The 18,479-nt window shown below is 46.0% G+C and overlaps 2 protein-coding genes across 9 annotated transcripts in view; both read left to right on the forward strand.

Moving 5' to 3' along the window:
* DEPDC5 (DEP domain containing 5, GATOR1 subcomplex subunit) overlaps positions 1–1,830 on the forward strand; it is a 45,561-nt gene extending 43,731 nt beyond the window's left edge. For all 8 annotated transcript variants that reach the window (XM_034068101.1, XM_034068106.1, XM_034068107.1 and 5 more), the window contains 2 exons: positions 109–191; positions 1,038–1,830. In XM_034068101.1, the coding sequence (XP_033923992.1) occupies positions 109–191; positions 1,038–1,333 (379 nt within the window). In that variant the 3' untranslated portion in view covers positions 1,334–1,830. The remainder of the gene's footprint in view (positions 1–108; positions 192–1,037) is intronic.
* Positions 1,831–3,516: 1,686 nt separating this feature from the next.
* Positions 3,517–15,176, forward strand: ANHX (anomalous homeobox). Its single transcript, XM_031047912.2, has 8 exons — positions 3,517–3,765; positions 4,400–4,524; positions 4,722–4,845; positions 6,144–6,330; positions 6,852–6,984; positions 7,255–7,556; positions 11,812–11,899; positions 13,747–15,176. The coding sequence occupies exons 1-8, from the start codon at positions 3,517–3,519 to the stop codon at positions 13,775–13,777; spliced, it is 1,239 nt and encodes a 412-aa protein (XP_030903772.2). The 3' UTR covers positions 13,778–15,176.
* Positions 15,177–18,479: the final 3,303 nt, after the last annotated feature.

Consider the following 18,479-nt stretch of genomic DNA (forward strand, 5'->3'; position numbering starts at 1 on the left):
AAATCTGAGCTGGAGTGACTCTTTTACATATATGTATATATATGTGTGTGTATATATATATGTAAAATATTTTATTTTATTTTAATTCTCCTGGTGTTTGTTCTCCAGATTTGGATTTGTGCAAGATAAATACTCGGCCTCTGCATTCAACTTCCCAGCTGAGAACAAGCCCCAGTATATCCATGTCACAGGTGAGCAATGTTTGGCAGTCACTGAGGTAAGGAGGAGGCTGTTATAAACAGAAGAACCATTTTACATGTATTTTGTGTTTTATGCTGGTGATTTGGTCCTCATTATGTACCAGGTCACATGACAAATAAGTGTATCAGCCAAATCAAACCAGAGAGGCAATGTGGAAAGTGCAAGGTGTTGCTGTTCATCAGCGATGCTGGTTTGAAGTCTTGCTTTATAGTGTCTCTGAAACATTTCAGGAGATGGAAAAATATAAAGGCAAAACTTATTCTAAGTGCAGTGTAAATAAATGGGTATCTAGAAGCTGGAAGGAGGGAATGGTATTGGGACAAGTCAGTGCTCTGTTCTCATGCTTAAGGTCAGTTGTAGAAACATCTAATGTATACTGTGGGGGAGACAGAGAAAGTATTTGCTTTCATTATTGTTCTTCATAAATGTTGATCTATCAGCACTTCTAACTAAGCTCCATGCATGGCATATTACAGTAAAACATCATTGTTTTCAGAGGGATTGCTGATGCATGAAAACAATGATGGGAAGAGACCTTTTGGAAAATTACAGGAGAGATGGAAATTAATGTAAAGTTAGAAAATGGATTGGAGCCTGCATCTTTGCTTCATTCCTGTCTTCCAGGAGAAAGGCAAGACTAAGTGTGCTCTCTCTGTGTTATAAATTGCAGGAAGAAATAGCATGTAAAAGCAAAGGAGAAGCGTATCCCATTTTATCTTGCTAAGAGGCAATTAAACGACGCTCAGCCCAGTTTCCTTTCCAGAATTTAATGAGTCAGCTACAAGGTGCAGGGCCCTAGTTTGGCTTAAGAGTAAAGTCCTGTCTGTTTCCCCCAGGGACAGTGTTTTTGCAGCTCCCGTATTCCAAGCGGAAGTTTTCTTGTGGGCAGCAGCGTCGCCGGCGCAACTCCACGAGCTCCACCAACCAGAACATGTTTTGTGAGGAGCGCATTGGCTACAACTGGGCCTACAACACCATGCTGACGAAAACATGGCGCTCCAGTGCCACTGGGGATGAGAAGTTCGCTGACCGGTTGCTAAAAGACTTCACAGACTTCTGCTGGAACAAAGACAGCCGCCTTGTTCTGTTCTGGACTGATTGTCTGGATAAGATGCATGCGAGTGCTCCGTGAAATAGGGTTGTATCTCTTAGGGAGACAGCTAGAAGTTTTACCTTGTGGCAAGGAAGTAAAGGTGAAGGATGACCGGAAAAGAGCCTCTGTTAGATTCATCTTGAGGCTCCACGAGGACCTGATCAATATTGCTGTTGATATTCAACAGAACTTGATTAAGCCCTTAGAAAAAGAATCTGAGCTGTTGGCTTGCCAATATTTATCACCTGACCTCAGCTTGGTTTCAAGTAGCTGCAGTCGTTGATTGCCAAAATTTGTGTTAAAGCAGAGGTTAAGGAAGGAGAGTGCAAATGGTTTTCAAGGGCGCTCAGCTTCAGCCCAGTGTGATGGTAGTAGCTTACCGTCGTTGGAAGTGATTGGTATCTGATGTGCCTGGCAGCAGCCTGCCTCTTTCCCTTTTGAGGTGTACCTGATGTGTGAATATGTAAGATAAAATGTGAGAGACACTTGTTAAGTTTCGTATGTGTAAATAAGTAAAAATGCAGAAAATCGAGTGACATGATGTTTTTTTTTTAACTGCAGACAGCAGTACAAACTCAGGGAGTAAAGGAGAACAGTTGCCAAAAGGAAATACTGCTGCTTATCTCCAGCATGGTAATGGAATGCTCAAAGTTGAGCAGTATCTAGGACTTTCTGCCTCCAGCTGTGGGTCTAGAACAGTGTCATGCAGCAGGAGCAAGAAGACATTTACTGTCATGCAAGGCCAGCTTCCAAGTGTAAGGAGAAATCAAGGACAATTGAATGCAAGATGCTGCTGATGGGAGTAACAAAAAGGATTCTGAGCAGACTTTTAGGATGTATCTGCATGTAGCAAAAGGAAGATGTCTCCACTCAAGTATGTAGCCTTTGTCTTTGCAGAGCAAGGTCAGATATGGCACGTGGACTTGGTATGAGCTGGTTACTGAAGTGTGGGTTAAGGGTGGGTTCACATCCACCCCTGGTAGCACTATGCATTGGGGCTGTTGACTTGCTCTGAGATCCTCACTGTTTTTACCTGTCCTCAGTAAGCTGAGGTCAGCAGAGGGCTGGCATACTCACAGCAGTGTTTGGACCTGATTGAAGGAAAAATCGTAGGTGCTTCAGTTCCATCCCCTACACTGGGTCTAGGTGACTGCTGTGCTGTTAGGCAGTACCCTCCTCGAGCAGGTGGGTAGCAGTGCACATCTGAGCCCCATTAGCATCTGAACACTTAACTCTACTACAAACCCCTTTGCTGCGCTCTCCGCTCTGTTCCGCCGTGCAGGTGGCCGCAGCCGGACGGGGCGGGAGCAGCTCCGCACCACCCGCTGGGCAGCGGCACACAAGGTGGGGGCCAGGCGGGGCTGGGCTGGGTCCGGCGGGGCGGGAGGAGGGAGGGGAGGCAGGGGAAGGCCCACTCGCGCCCCGCAGCTCTCCTCCGGTCACCGACGGACAGGGACCGGGGCCGGGTGGGCTCTGGCGAGGCCGCTGCCTCGGGAAGGGCCAGAACGGGACGGGGCTCCCTGCGTGACCCTGCGCCTCAACCTCGCAGGTATTTAACGGCTTTTCCTCCTTTTGTCCGGTGGGGCTGGAGCGGTCCAGGGGTTGGGAGTGGCCGAGGGGACCGGGTGAGCACGGGTTTCCTTCGCCGGGGCGAACACCAGCTCCAGCCACCATGGAGTCAGGCTTTGCTGCAACTGCCCCTGTCCCGTGCCATTTTGGAGGAAAACCCTCATTAATTTCACTTGAGCGTCTCGAGACTTTGTGCTCTGGTAGTTTTTAACTTGCTCCCGTGGTGAGCTGGGTTTGGAGGTTTGGGCTCTGAGCGGCGTGGGCAATGCTGGCACTTCTGCAGCACCCCCGGTGTTCCCAGCCACGCAGGGACTCAAGCGGGAAAGGCTGAGCCCACCCGCGTGTGCAGTTCCTCCTTCAGCCACCGAGTTTTGGGGCAAGTTTGTGTCTTTCTGAGCTCAGTTTTCTCAGCCACAAGCCTGGGGTGGCTTTAGCCTTTCAGGCTGCTTTAGGCCTACTTGTGAGTGTTTTGGGGATGCTCAGGCTGCTTTTAACAGCACCGTGAATTTCTTCCCTTTACTGAAAAAAAATCCAACAAAACCAAAATCCCCAAGCATACCATGGAAGCTAAAAATAGGAGATAATAGTTTTTATCTAACCACAACTCACAATTTTGTGCATTGCATAGAAAAGTCTTTCAACAGGACATAAGGATGAAGCGGTTCATGGCCATGTTAAACAGGAATAAAAACAAGGATCCCCCACCTGCCAAGCTGCTGGATCTAGCAGGACAGCTTTGCCAGGATCTCCAGAGCTCATTTCCTAGTCTGGAGAAGCTGGTTGAGGCCATGATGGGATGCAGACACAAGATGTATTTTCTCACTAACATCCACATTGTCCAAGCTTGTGTGTTTGTTCATATCCAGAAAGGGCAGCATGACACAGCCTGCAGACTGCTGGAGGTAGGGATGTGTTCTTTGTTTCTTCGTGCAGACAAAATCAATATTAGAAAACCAGAGCTGTTAGTGCAGAAGTATCCAAATTGCAGGACATGGAGTGTTTCCAGCTGGCCTTCAGCAGCAGAAGGTGGTAGGTGTGCGTTGGTTGACCTGAAATGCAGGATAAAGACTGCTACAGGCAGTTGCTATTAATCAGCCAAGGGGCAGAATGTAACTGGGTGATTATGGGGTTGGCTGTAGTTTGTGAAAGCAGGATTTTTGTTCTCTAATGTGGTGGTTCTTTGAGGTTTTCACAAATTTAGGCCTCAGGATGTAAAAGCCTTGGGGAAGCCAGGTCTAGAGGGCTTCCAGGATGGGAAGATAATGAGAAAGGCTGGATGGTACCACTCAAGGGGCGGATTTTTGGCCTCTAGATTTGGTAATGTAGCCCTTTTCACCAGGGAAAAAGAAGGAATTAGGCAACTCCTTGTGTACATTAGAGGAAATAGAGGGAGCCATACACTTGGATAATGCTACCAGCTTTGTCAGGCTAGTAGGAATCTCTGAGTAAGTTTCTGGCTGTTGAGGGTTTTCTCCTTTACAGGAAGCATGACTGACTACCTGGAGAGAGTTTGCTTACATGCTGTTTTGGTTTTAGGATAGCAAGGCAGAACAGAAGGAGAAGCTGGTGCAACTTTGGCATGAGATTCACTACCGGAGGGTAATGGAGCAACACCACACAGATTTTCTGACACCGCTGCAGAAGTTCCGTTGCAGGAAGAGGTACCATGGTGTGGGGGCACTGATTTATTTTTCTTTGCTGTACCTGGTAGATGCAGGGGATAGAGATGCAGAGGCTGGTTTTGTACCTCAGGATGCTGCTTCTCAGAGCGAGGTGGTTCTCGATGTTTTGACTACTTGTGGCAATGTGAATGAGACTTTTGGGGTTACTTTTTAATCCTGTTTTCTCCTGTGTACAGGAATCCTCCACCCATTTCCCTTTGTCCTGAAGGTCTGAAAAATCGAAACCATTCAGATGAAGTGCGCCAGCAACTGCACAGGTTTGCTGCAGAGGTGACAACAAATCCAAACAAGAAACAGCGGGTAGGGATATGCTACTTCTAACCAAGTCTCCTTGTCACAGAGAAGCAGAAGTCTGTGATCAGGGGTCTAGAACTGATTTCATTCTAAATCCTCGTTTTCTAAAGCTCCAGTGGAGCTGGGAGTCCCCAGACTTGGTCTTTTCCTGATGGTTTCCTTAAAAGAAGCATTGGGTTCATGCTAAGTAATCTCACTTGTTTTGGACAAAAGGATCAGGAGATACAAAGTTCCTCACTGAGCTTCTAACAGTTCTAATTTGGTAGTGGTTCAGCATAGGCAGCAAACCAGCCATCACTCAGAAGAGCTGTATTAGAGTGATAAATAGTTCTGACTTGAGTGAGTTATAGCCTGTATTAAATTGCTTTTTGCTTACCAGAATATATTTTATACTGCCTTATCACATTAAATTCACAGAATTTGAAAACGTGATAGGTTGTGTTCATGTCTGCATCTGTCTTCCTTATTTGAACAAGAATAAATCTGTAATGGAAGTGACATGTGAATTAATTCAGTAATCCTTGTTGATTACTACCTCACAAGGTGAAGGCTTCAGACTGTCAAGTCTGTCTCTGTGGTGCTCTGTTTTTCCAGCACCCTTCTCACATAAGGCAGGATGGCTTGGTGACCAGCTCTGCAGTGTGAAGTTGGTTTATTTCTTACCCTGTTCACAAAGCAGCAACAGCTTCCAAATTTTCATTAAAAAAGCCCCCCACAATCTGGTCTGGGAGCATAATGAGGTTGCACAGTTAAGTCCTAAAAGGTCAGGATACAATGTTCACTTATGCATTAATTTCCCAATACGTTCTTCACTTACGTGATCTCATTCTTTAACAGTTTAATGCAGCAGACATTTTTTCTGTGAATGTGATACAGATGTTCATGCTGCTTACAGTTTGTGAAAACTCTGTACTGTGGTAAACGCATTTGTGTTCATCCTATTAGTGTCATGGTAGTGATGCGAAGCTGTCATTCTGTGGGAAGAGCATGCTTTGGTCAGGTTTTCCATTCAAATATAGCAATATAAAATAGCAGTAGATGGGGCTGTTTGGGTTGTGTTGGTTATTTTTTAGCAGACAAATTGAGTAGGGGAGCAGGGGGAATGTGTGTATTCCAACAACTCTTGAGTTTACAAATCAGTCTCCTCAATGGGATCTGCTTGTCAGAGCCTTAGTGAACAAATGTCTGGGTTTGAAGGCTCTTTTTCTCTGTTGTTTTTGGAACTGGAAAAGAAAAGAAAGCCTGATTATTTGGATGTGGTTTATTCTTTTTTCATTGATTTCTCCCTACACATGGGTTTGCAGGAGGGGCTGGCTCGGGACACGAACCTGCTGCCAACTCAGGTCTACAACTGGTTTGCAAATTACCGACGGCGTCAAAAATCCAGCCTCCCTCCTATGGAAAAGCAAAACAACTCATGTCCTGAGAGGGCTCTGGCTTATCCCACAGTGCAGCAGCAGGACAGAGGATTCTATGCTCCACAAACTGCAGGTTTGTTTCTTACTAATGGGCTTAGGATGTGATCCAGAAAGCTGAAAACCAACTTTAAATTCCCTCAGGAAAGGAAGGGTATTCCTTCTCCATAACAGCATCTGTAGGCTGATGGATCAAGTGGACATGGAAGAGATCTTCAGTAGAGTGCCTCACTGTCTAGAGGCTGTCTCTCATAGAAGAAGCAAACATTGATAAGGCCTGTGCAAGGACAGGCTAACAGAGATGCCCAACTCAGATGCCAACCAGAGTTGTTGGAATACACACATTCACCCCTGCTAACAGAGATACCCACCTTGGAAGGGGCACAGAAAGCAAATACCTGCGAGGCAGCAGGTTTTAGCACTCAGATCCTGGGATCAGGGCTATAGTCCAGTAAAACCCAGTATTGCCATGCCCCTTCAAAATTATCAGTCAGGGAGTATAAGAGGGTCTTACTGCATTTGGCAAATTAGACTTGTTTTATTGCTTTTTGGAGTAACTATTAGTGTTCTTTTACCTGCCTGGCCTGCACCTTTCAGATGGATCTTACGTAGGCATCGGCTCTGAGCAAACGGAGATAACTCTCATGCCCTGTGACCCAGGGTGGGACCAGTCAGCTGCAGATCTGGATAAGCCTCCTGAGGGAACATATTTAAAGATGCTGGAATCCAGGTGATGTATGAAAAAGTCTTTACAGGGACAGTTCAGAGATGAAGTGACCTTTAAAGCTGTTAATGGAACTGACTTTCATGTCAGTTCCCAGGAGACATAACTTAGTCTTGACTCTGTATATGGGAAATGGTCCATGCCCAGCATCAGGCAGTCAGAGCATCTAGCAGTTAACTTCCCAGCTATCAAGGGCAGGATTCAAAGGTTTAGCTGGTGGGTGTCTCTCTTTACAAAGCAATATGTTTGGCTAATTTATTTTCTCCACCATTACAGCTTTATGCCGAGCAGTGAGCCGTATGAAGCAACGACAGACAAGGCTTTCTTGACCACCCACAGCACTGAACAACCTGTATCGTTTTGCCCTGAGGCTACGCTGGAACCGGGAACCTGCTTTAATCCTGCTGTCCTGCAAGCCAAAGAAGCAGCAAGCAGTGCTGATGCCAACCCCCAGCTGGGTAACTTTGTCCTGTGCCCCTGTGGATCCCTTACATTCCCAGATGAACGGCTGGCCATGTGGCAAGCCCCTTGCACCACCAGAGGAGTCTCTGGCTCTATGTGGACCCCAGGTATAGAAGGTTAGTAAAACTGCACCCAGATCATTGACCTTGAGAGTTTTCAAGCTTCTCTTCCCTTTGCTGTAAACACTCTTGCTCACTTATGTGGCTTTCCAGTGTCATGACAAATGGCAGCAGGGCTGACTTAGCTCTGCAGTTGTGCTCCCATAGTATCTGTTAGAAAACATGTTGGTTTAAGGTGTTGAAACAGACATTCTTACCTACTCTCACCTAAATTGTAACTGCTTCCATAGATAGTATTTTTCCAGCAAGGTGCATTTCCACTGCAAGAGTCCCTTCAGGTGTTTGCTCACCTTGTCAGTTTGCAAGCTTATGGGTTTTTCTCAAGTGCTTGCCTAAGCAGAGGCTAGGAACTTCTTAACTGTGCTACAGTGCACATCTTCAGCAACACATTCTCACTTTCCCTTCTCCTTCCTCTTATTCTTTCTCTCTCCCTCTCTTTTTCCTTCCTGTCTGGTCTTGTTCAGCATTCCCACCATCTCTTCTGTTTTTAACAATAGCCTTGGCAGGCTATGTAAGTGATGTCCACCTACTTTTGCTGTAGGTCTGCAGAACAAAAACGCTGTGGCTGCCACTCACCCAGCCTCTGTGAATGTAGAACAAGAAAAGGAGGAACAGATGGGTCAGAGGTTGGGGTCATGTTTTCTGTAACTGTCTTTAATGTGAACATTTATTTCAGCAGGTATCAGAGCTCCCTTGAGCAGAGTCCCTCAAGGTGGCTGTATTGAGGCCAGTTCAGGAAGAATCATTCAGCAGTCAGATTTAGAGGTTGAAAGCTTCATCCTTAGAGAAGGACAGCTAGGGACCCTGGAGTCTGTTCTTCCCCACAGGTAAAGGGAATGGAAAGCACAGGGCTTCTTACAGGCAGGAGTGACAGTGATGCTGTGGGGTTAGCCTTGTCCTCATTCCCCTGTTGAAGAGGGTCATAGAAAGAGTGTGGTGATGAATCTTATTTCAGGGGCTTGGCTCTCCTTGTGTCCATCATGTTTTACAGATATTTCTACCTGTGCACTGGAAATGACAAATCCTGTATAAGTGTGTATGTGTCTTATGGTGGTGGCACAAAGGAGATCTGAGACCAGCCTGACCAGAAAATAAATGAACCCCTCTCTTTAAAGCAGGTTTAGTTTCTAAGCTGTTTGCCTGTTTTTGGCAGAAAATCATAAGCTATAGTGATTCAGTGAGAGCTGATTCTGTGGGCTGGGTTGGTAGGGCCCATACTTAATCCTAAAATAGTGTTTGTAGCTTCATAACCTCATGACCAGATTATTCCATAGTGCAGGCTTTCCAAACTGGAAGACAGAAAGGCACTATTCTGTCTTTCTGTTTTCCACCTGTAATAAATGTTTTGTTAATAAATGTAGGTTTTCTCTGGGACTTGAGATAAATTCAGAGAATGCAAACCAGCAGCAACCCATGCCATCTTCCATATGTTACACAACCCCCATAACGTTACATAAAAATAAACACTGCCAAACAGACATGACGAGGTTCCTTTAGTTTACTGATCTGAAAGGCGCAGCAGGAGCAGTAGCTCCATTTCATAACCCTTCTGCCTTGACACTGTCCAGCATTTGTACTGGCATGATGCTGTCAGTAATACGTCAGAGAGGTAGGTAGAAGCAGTTTTATTCCCTTTATTCGCTTTAGAGATGAGGAAGCAGAGGCACAGAGAGGTTTTGTCAAGCAACCAGGGAAGGCAGTGATTCACTGGAGATAAAGATCAGTGGGGGTTTGCCTCCCTGCTGAAATAATTTCTGCCTTTTGCTTCTGTTTCCCAGTAGGCTTGGTGTTCATGTTCGTGTCAGGCTCCTCACTCTGAACTGACAATCCAGGTCAGGGCATTGTAAACCCACCTCAGTGCGTGTTCTGGGATTTGCAGTTTCAAAGAGTGGCTGCAGATCATAAAGGACCAGTGAGGCTTTGCTGGCACTGTTCTGGCTGGATTTAAAATTGCATGTTCTGACTCCAGAGTGAGCTCATGTTTATTTTTAAAATATGTTCCACCAGCAGAAGAAATCTATGGTGAATGTCTCCTTGTTGGGTTATGTCACTTGTGCCAGGAACCTACACACCCTTTATCGTATTCCTGTCAGGGGCAGGACTTGTTGCTTCATTGACACCTTCTGGGGAGGATATAATTATTTGAGCTCTTATTCGTAAACCCTGTTTAGTGGCCTGGTCCAGCTTGAACCAGAAAACCTTTAACTCCCCAGAACACCACGAATGCTAAGGAACATTGATTTCTGTGGAAATGAATGATGCCTAGGCTGCAGCTTCATCTAGGCTCTTTTGCAGTTTCTCTCCAAAGAGCCAGGAGACCTCATGTGGGTAGTCTTGGATAACTCAGTGAATGGCAGTGAATAAGGATCACCTTTGTTATCAGGGAGAGCCCTCTAACACAGTTACTGATAAGAGAGGAAGTATTGTGTCACCAGAGTCCTCTTTAGCAATAATGTTGTAAGGAGCATCACTTGTGGGGACTCATGAATGAGTCAACAGCTTAAACTGTAAGGCAAGAGAGTGTTGCTATCCTGTAAAGGCGGGGCAGTGAAGTTACCCCTGTTCACAGATAAGGGTAAAGCACAGAAAAGGAAATTATTTAGCCAAGGTCACCCACCAGGGGTGGACTCAGTGTTGTGCTCTCACTGCCTTGCCAACACTTCTGGCTCCCTGCTTCGGAAGTGCAGGGACAGAGCTACAAATCAGCACAAGGACCCTTAATCTGCCTGTCTCATTTTTAAAGATGCTCACCTGGAAAGGACTTGGCCTGAAAGCTCATTAGAACAATTCCTGGTGATTTCTTTCATGGGCTTTTTACTGTTGGTCCTACACGCTTGGGCTGTATCCAAGCCTCTTATGATCTACAGGGCTGTGAGGTGGGAGTGTGAGGGGGAACCAGGCTGGAAGCTGACTGTTTCCATCTGCTCCTGCTGCCTGACAGGGGAGTCTGATCCAGCAAGCAAACTGGAAGTCCCTGTGGGACATCAAACAGATGCTCGCCTTTACAGATAGTGGTGTTATATCCTCTTCACTCCTTGAGCTGGGACAGGTGGAATGTTGTCCAGCTAATGATTAATGCAAAATATAACTCTCTCGTGCCTTCCATTTCAAACAGAAAAGCACACTGAGCTCTACAGAGCAAGACAGACTGCATTTATGGCCAGCATATTGATTTAGAAAATCACTGCTGAGGTGCTCATTGCAGCTTACTGCTTCTGCCTGCATTTTTGGGATTCCAGCTCAGAGTGCTAGGAATCCTCCTGCTGTTAGGCTCTCCCCTCTGGATAGCCCAGCACCCCAACACTGGCAGGCAGCAAGTTCAAAAAGCATAAAAGGAGGCTATTTTTTGGCATGTTGCATAATTAAATCACAGAACTTGTTGCTAAGGGCATTGTGAATGTCAGTGTAAGTGGGCTGTGAAAAAGATGAGACAGATTCTGGGGGGGGGAAGAAGGGGGCAAGGGGTTGAGTCCATTTGTCATTAGTAAATGGCATTGCCGAAATGCAGCCTCCAGCAGAGGAGTCCCAAGACTGCTTGCTGGAACCTGCAGTGCATTCCAAGGAATGACAACTTGACACTTACCTTGTTTCTTCTGCTTTTTCCCTATGCTCTATTAGTTGGCACCTTTTGGTCTAGGCCTGTATGGCCTTTCATACCCTGGGCTGTTCCTGGGAGTGGTGGGGGCAGTGGTGTTGGAATTATAGATTCTTTTGAGTTGGTGATGAAGGGAGAGCACATCCCTTTGTCAAGTACCCAGTGTCTCCCATTTGACCCAGTGCCTGCAGATTGTGACCTCTTCTGAGAGGTTGGCAGTGCCCCCAGGGGAGGTGTGGATGGGGAAGCCATGTCTCCAGACTGGCAGCCTTGAAAAGCTATTGTAGAATCATAACCGATGTTATGGCTGTGTCTAAAGCTAAATGTTTGTTCTGACTCTTAAGGGCTGTGTTTTTAAAATATGTTTCAGGAGAGAGATGTTTTGGTAGACATATCCTTGTTTATGGGGCATTCTGGGGGCAAAAGGAATGTAATTTCTGTGTACTGCTCCTGGTCAGGCTGCTCTTCCCAGTGCAGAATCTCGATTTTCAGGCTGTAACAATTTTGAGAAATGGAGCAGTTTTGCAAACAATTTAATAGAACTTTGTTGACTGAATGGTCTTGCCAGCAGCCCCTCTCGTCCTGCTGCAAAACATAACAGTAGGTGCCGAGCTGGGCATAAATACAAATGCATTTGTATATTGTATTTTCTTGTAGTTACTGTCACTCTGTGTTTGGCAAGCCTCAGTGCCCACCTGTTTCTGCACCCTGCATGGAAGAAAGCCAAGCCTTGGGACAAAGCCAGGTGAGAGAACACACCTAATGTTTAGCGAAAGCTGCTTAGACCTGTATGCACTATCTAGCTGTAGCTCTCACAAAGGAGATGTGAAATATCATATTTAGTATCAAAGGTGTTTGATCAAAGGATACCTTTTGGAATCCAGTTCAGAGCAGGATGGGCATTCCCAGGGGCAGTATCCAGCAGATGCTGGAAGGAGAGGTGCTTTTGTTGTTTTTTCCACTTGAATTGCTTATCAGATGCTAATTTTACTAAGCTTGTCATTGAAATGATGGCTGAAGCACCGTACAGATCCAAAGTATCATTTACGTTTTGAGCAATGGAGGGCTCAAGCTAGCTCTGTGGAAAGAAGACGATAGGAAGAAAGCTGCTTGAGGGCCCTCTGCTCTGCAGGGTTCTGCAGAATTTGACTCTGCTCTCCCAGACCTCTTCAAGTCTTTCATGTAATTTCCATTTCTATGACTGTGGCTGATGAGGAAAAGGGGTTTTTACTGTTCCGAGATGGCTGATAGCAGTGTATGGAGCAGTATATTATAGACATGATAAATTACTTCCAGGATCCGGATGCAGTCTGCATGCCTTCTCATGGTGATTTTAAGGCAGTAGAGAATAGAAGTTAGAAATCTGGTGCTTTCAAGGGGATGCGAGCACATCTCTGAATTAAAAGTCTTTAAAATAGGACCCAAGTAAGCCCTATCTAAACTGTACCTTGAGCTATTTTTTGGCCTCACGAGTGTTGCTCTCCCAGTCAGTTAGCATCCATTCCTGTGTCTCTTGCATTGTGAGCTGCTTAAAAGGATTTTCAAAAGCAGGGGACCATATCTGCTGGCCTCATTACAGGAAGCGGCTGCAGCTCTGAGGGCAGTAACAGAACCTCTTTCGAGCCTTTGAAAGCATCAATATAAAGATCTGTATCTTGGAGAGTGGCCTTTTTACCAGCCATAATGTGAGCCAGATGAGGAGGAAAGCTTTGGGCATTAATAATGAATGAGCCTTTTCTGAGATTTCCAGAGCATGCAGTCTCTGTAGCTAGTTTTCATCTTGCCACTTTTGCATTCCTGCACTGATTTTGCAATGGTATAAAAACATGACACTCAGTGCATTATGGGCTGGGGAGCAAAACACCCTGTGATGCCTGCAGATATTGAAAGGGGACATCTTTGAATCTTTTTAAGTTGAGGAATTCAGAAAAGCAATTTTTATGTGTTTTAATGTGTGCTGCAGGAAAAGGATGGGCTTGAATGGGTAAGTGATTTTACAGCATTCTACAGACTTCCCAGGCACTCTGCATCTTCCTGAATCAACTTGCCCTGGCCTTGTTGCAGGAATATGCAGGTGTTTGGTTCCTATGTCTGAACCACAGAGGTGCAGAGGTACTCTTCCTTTTGTCCATGCATGACTAGCAATTTGGTGTCATAGGTGATGCATCCCATCAGAGCCAACATGAGAATAAAACAAAGAAAGCAATTTGGATCTGTTTCTTTCCCTCCTTGAATGCAGCTCCCTTGTTCAGGTGATCACTCCCTTATTTCATCCCGGTCTTACCTTACATCAGTTACTTGCTTTTATAGGAGCCAGTGTCTTGGGCAAATGGAAGGGAATTGCTCTTCTCTGCATTACTGAGACTTGATTTGTGCACTGATTGTGCTTGTCATCTTTATACCTATCTCCTGTACAGATGGATTACCCTATCTGATCTCAGAGGGAAGCAGAGACTTTGTTGCTTCATGCATGCAGTCCTCACCACTCACATCCCCTCCCTTCTGCCCAAAGGAGCTTTTCTACCCTGAGTGATGGTATCACCATTGTTGAGGATGTGTGGTGAAACTTTGATTCCTTTTTGTGTCTTTCAGGTCTTGGAGGATCCAGCTGGCAACCCATTAACCCATGACACGTTCTGGGCAGCGTGGCTGCTCTTTGAATTCTCAGCCAGTGGACGAATGTGATCCACCTGCAGAGATGTTCAATGTGGTCTGCACTTCCCTAGGAAACACCCCATCCTTTCCTGGGTGTTCTTTTCTCCATGCTTTTTTTCGGCATGAATGAGGGGTTTGGCATGGAGGTGAATACAGAATGAGGTAGAGGAATGATGAAGGTCTGTTCTAATGGTTGCAAAGTTTGGTTTTGTTACAGTTTGGTTAAGAATTTTTCAAAGGATAGAAGACATGAAAGGTGCATTGTGGACTGCAGGTTTTGACTAGAGCAGTCTGAAGCTGCACTGCAGATGCTAAAAATATCAAGTCACTGGTTCTGTGGCAGTTAAGTATTTCTACCCATAGCACTGGTCAGACCAGAGTTGTTCATTACATGATGAAGGTAAATGAAGCTCCTGTACTCAGAGTAAAATTCAGTTTTATTGCCTGGCAATGAATATTGGGTAACTTTTTCTCAGGCCTGGATGATGGAGTATCAGCTTAGTGCTGGTAAAATACTGCTATTTCTCATCCCTGCATCTCGGTGGTACTGCTGGGTGTAACTGCCAGAGCATTCAGTACTCCAGAGTGCCACAGGTGACACACACTGGCAGAATTATCAGTGCTGAAGTCAATGTTCTTACAGTAGAGGGAGGGCCTACCAGTGTTGTCAGTGTTTAATGTTACCTGTGTCTCAGATTGCTCAGGAAAGAAGAAGGATGAATGGAGGAGGTAGGAGCTGCTGAACCCTCTTGATCCATTGTCAGTCCCCACATCTGGATGGACACAAACTGCCAGGGCTGTTGTGTAACCGCAGGTGGTCTCTGGCCACAGTGAACCACATTGTGTTCAGACGATGGCCCTGCAATGCAGCGTGACTTGTACAGGCTCAAGTTTCCTACACACTGTAGTAAGTGTGGGGCTGATGCTGTGTAGGCTGGAGGCTGCTTACTCGGTGGGGGTGAGCTGTTCAACTGCAGCTCTCCTGGGGAGTGCATGCTGCTCTGTTCCTGTTTCCCATCTCTTTTCCTTACTTAACCCAGCCTCAAGGCACCTGTTACACTCCTTCACCTCACGTTGCTCACGGAGCAGGAGCCCTGTTCTCCTTCCTTTCTCTTAGAGGCTATAAAGCAGAATTGTGTATGGGAGTGTTAGGACATGAAGCAGCACAGCAGACCCTTGGTGCAGTTTAAAGCTGCAAATCACTGTGCTGTCTTTAGGGTGTTTTCCTTATGTGTTACTGCTGGGGTTTAAATCTGTACTGGAAAAGTGGTAATCTTTACTGAAACTCGAGCCCTGGGTTAGGCAAAGTGGATGCCTCCAGTACCTGTTGTCATAAAGCTAGCAAATAAAGGTTTTGAATGACTGTTTCTTCAGGCTGCATTTTTGAAGGTAAGGGTGTGAAGTGGTAATTCCCACACGATATTTTAATTATGTATTAGAACACCAGCACCGGCTGCCTGGGGTCCACTTGTGTGCTTTTGAACAGTGCCATGTTCGTGCTGTGGGAGGGGTTGTGTTCGGAACAGCGGTGCTTGGAGAGGTTGTAACGAACACGTTTACGTCCGTTTCCTTCCCCACAGCGGCCTGGGGTGAACCCAGCCCTGCACGGGGAGGAGCGGGGCCGGGTGCCCTCGGAGGCCGCTCCCCGCTAAGGATCCACCGCTCAGCTCCCACCGGCGCCTCCCGCTCCCCGCCGCCATGACGGCCTCGCGCCGCCTTCCTGCTCCCTCCCCATTGGTCCGCCGCGGCGGTAGCAACAGCGACAAATATATCCTGCCGCCCGCTGATTGGCTGCCGCCCGCCGCCGAGCCATAGCAACAGCGGTGCGGGGGCGCGGCGCCTCAGAGGGGACGGGGGCGGGGCCGGGAGCGCCTCGCCTGAGGGAGCGGAGGGGCTGGGCGGGAGGGGGCTCGCCGGGAGCCGCGGGGCGGCCGTGACCGCCGCTGCCGAAGGGGACAGCGGCCCCGCTGTGCTGTGTGACACCCGTTCACCGGGCGATTGCACCGTGGGGGCGAGAGGTGCTTCTTCTCTGCGGCCCGTAGTGCAGGAGAGCGAGACGCTGTTATGCACCAAGTGAAGCAACTTTCATGCAGAACCAGCAGCCCCCCCAGCAAAATTCACCCTGGATCTTGATAGATTTTAGTGTGAGATCCCAAAAAAACGTACTTGATTTTTCACCCCTAACGATGTGACACAGCACTCCGATTACTGTGATTTAGCTGGTCACTGCTATGTAATACATGTGGATTGCGTTGCCCTGCTGTTGAGGACTGATGTATTGGAGTAAAAAGGAATTACATCTCCCTTAAAATGAGATGTATTTTCAGTTTCCTTCAAATACTTAACTGCTGTTCCCTGACAGGGAAGATGATAAAGGTGAGATCAACACAAAATGCATAGAAATTCTAGGTAGCCATCCTTAAAAATTAAGCTTTATTTTCTTAGAAAACAACTCACACTAGGGAATGCCGGTATTTGGCTTTGGAGGTGACTGACCCTTCCTGTGTGTCTTAACAGTACCTGAAGCCCTAAGGCTTTGTGATTTATTTTTTTCACACTTGTTTTGACCTCTTACTTGTAAAGAAGAGGCTGAATTTACCAGCACTCCTAAGTTAGGAGTGCTAGATTGACAAGTTTTTTTTCCCCCAAATTTAAATCTGAAAAAAGGGCTTTGCACCTAAAGCAGAATTAAAGCTTTTTCTTTTACACTTAATGAATTTAATTTCTGAATTTGGCACAGTTGTTCTCTGGAGGACAGCTGAAGTTTCTAGGTCATTTCCCAGATGAAATAACTTCTTTTCTGGAAATGTATGTTAGGTGATTCGAAGTTTGATATGTGAAATCCAGAATATTAAACCCAGGGCAACCATTTCCAGAGAAGCTGTGGCTACCCAATCCCTGGCAGTGTTCAAGTTCAGGTTGGACGGGGCTTGAAGCAACCTGCTCTAGTGGAAGGTGTCCCTGCTCATGGCAGGGGATTGGGACTGGGCAAGCTTTAAGGTCCTTCCAATCCACGCTGTTAATGTGACTTTTATCGTGAGATCTCTTCAAGTGATGTAAAGTCAAGTGGTTGTAGTACAGTGTGTTTTTGGCCAGCTAGCATCATTGCTTCGTGCCACCTGGATATTGAATCTGCACAAAACACTTCTAAGCACTAATGGCATTTGGACAAGGATTTGTGAGCTGTACTTACAGATGATGGTGAGTTACAGGTAGCTGAGCAGACTTCAGAGGTAGGCTGCTGCTTGCCCACCTATGAGTTGGAATGGACAGGATGCATAGCCATGTAGCAGAGAAAGATCAAGCACCTCTGCTGAATGCCAGTGATGCTTAGGATTTGGCCTTCTCTGCCTGTGCTGCTGGGTGGAGTTAGCCTGTGAAGACAATGTAGTGGAGCTGTTTATATTGTATTCACATTGTGCTAGCATTTAAATTGTTCAGTTTGTGTCTTACCTTGTTCTTGTTTCCTATGTGTGATTTGCATCCCCATCATGTTCTGGTTTCCCTATCCTACCATATGTAGCAAGCTCTTGGTGTGTTTATGGTGCTCCTTGGAGCTGTATTTAGAAGCACTCTGAACATGTGGCTGACCTGCCCTGAGCTGAATGTGCTCTGCATGCTGTTGTCAAATGACAATGTCCTCCTCAATGTGGCATGGCCTATCAAAGGAAGAAGCTTGCCTTACATGGAAAAAAACCCCAAGTCATTTTTATCTTAAAATGTATATAAGTGTCCAAAGAACAATGCTTATATGTGTTAATTGATCACAGAAAGGGGATGGAAATCTAGGAGCACTTTCAGCAGTTCTGTTACTTGGCTGTCCTGGAGGTGAGGACACTTTCCCAATAGGCAGGCATATGAACTTTTCAGTGCTGCTGCCTGGAGGCAGCTTTCCTCTTGGCATTTTGACAGACAGCCCTAAGACTGGCAAGGTCAGAGACTGAGCTGTTCTAGCCTATCAGTAGTAAGAAGTGTGTTGTAGAAATGGCTGAACTAATCCACTACAGCACTAGAGAGGATTAATGGCATGAGAAGTAGTTTCCCTGCTCTAAGTCCCCTTGGTGATTCCGTTGGCTGTCACAGAACTAATGGGCACATCTGAGAACCACTCAGGAAAAATGTTAGGAGATCCATCTTCAAGGCCAGTATTTTCAGGCAGTCTCCTGTTCTGGATGCTTGGCTCAACTTGCTTGGGGCCTCATTTTCAAAGGAAATAAGCACTTACACAGCAGCTCAAGTAGGGCATCCAGAATAAGAGGCCACTTTTGAAACTGTTGGTAGAGGCATTTTGTTTTATCTCTGCACTTCATTAGTCTTATCCCCAAAGTCTTTTATGTTATGTTCTACAATGAAAGGTTGTTGTTTCAGAGCAATCATCTTCAGTGGGATTTAATTCAGTTCTAAGCCAAATTAATCCATTTTAGTAAAGTTTGAAGAGCAGTACAAATTCACTTGTTAAGACAGATCTGGGCGTATTTTTTAAATGTGGCTGCTGATGTTGAGTCCTTAATTGTGTTTTCCAATCATGAGGAATCTTTGGGTTGGTTCTGGAAATGGTGGACATCTGAATTCTGATCTGGCTTGTTTATTGTTTATTTATTTGGTTGGTTGGTTGGTTTTTAACATTTTCTTAGCATAGGTTGTGTTTTTTTCCTCTTTCATGTAGAGCT

This window comes from Melopsittacus undulatus, chromosome 12, assembly GCF_012275295.1.
Source record: "Melopsittacus undulatus isolate bMelUnd1 chromosome 12, bMelUnd1.mat.Z, whole genome shotgun sequence".
NCBI classification, from domain to species: Eukaryota; Metazoa; Chordata; class Aves; order Psittaciformes; family Psittaculidae; genus Melopsittacus; species Melopsittacus undulatus.

Bases quoted from the DNA above. Each gene is read 5' to 3' on its own strand.
- ANHX (XM_031047912.2), top strand. From the start codon at position 3,517: ATGAAGCGGTTCATGGCCATGTTAAACAGGAATAAAAACAAGGATCCC. The intron at 4,525-4,721 runs GTACCATGGTGT...TCCTGTGTACAG, and splicing joins AAGTTCCGTTGCAGGAAGAG to GAATCCTCCACCCATTTCCC. The intron at 6,331-6,851 runs GTTTGTTTCTTA...TGCACCTTTCAG, and splicing joins CTATGCTCCACAAACTGCAG to ATGGATCTTACGTAGGCATC.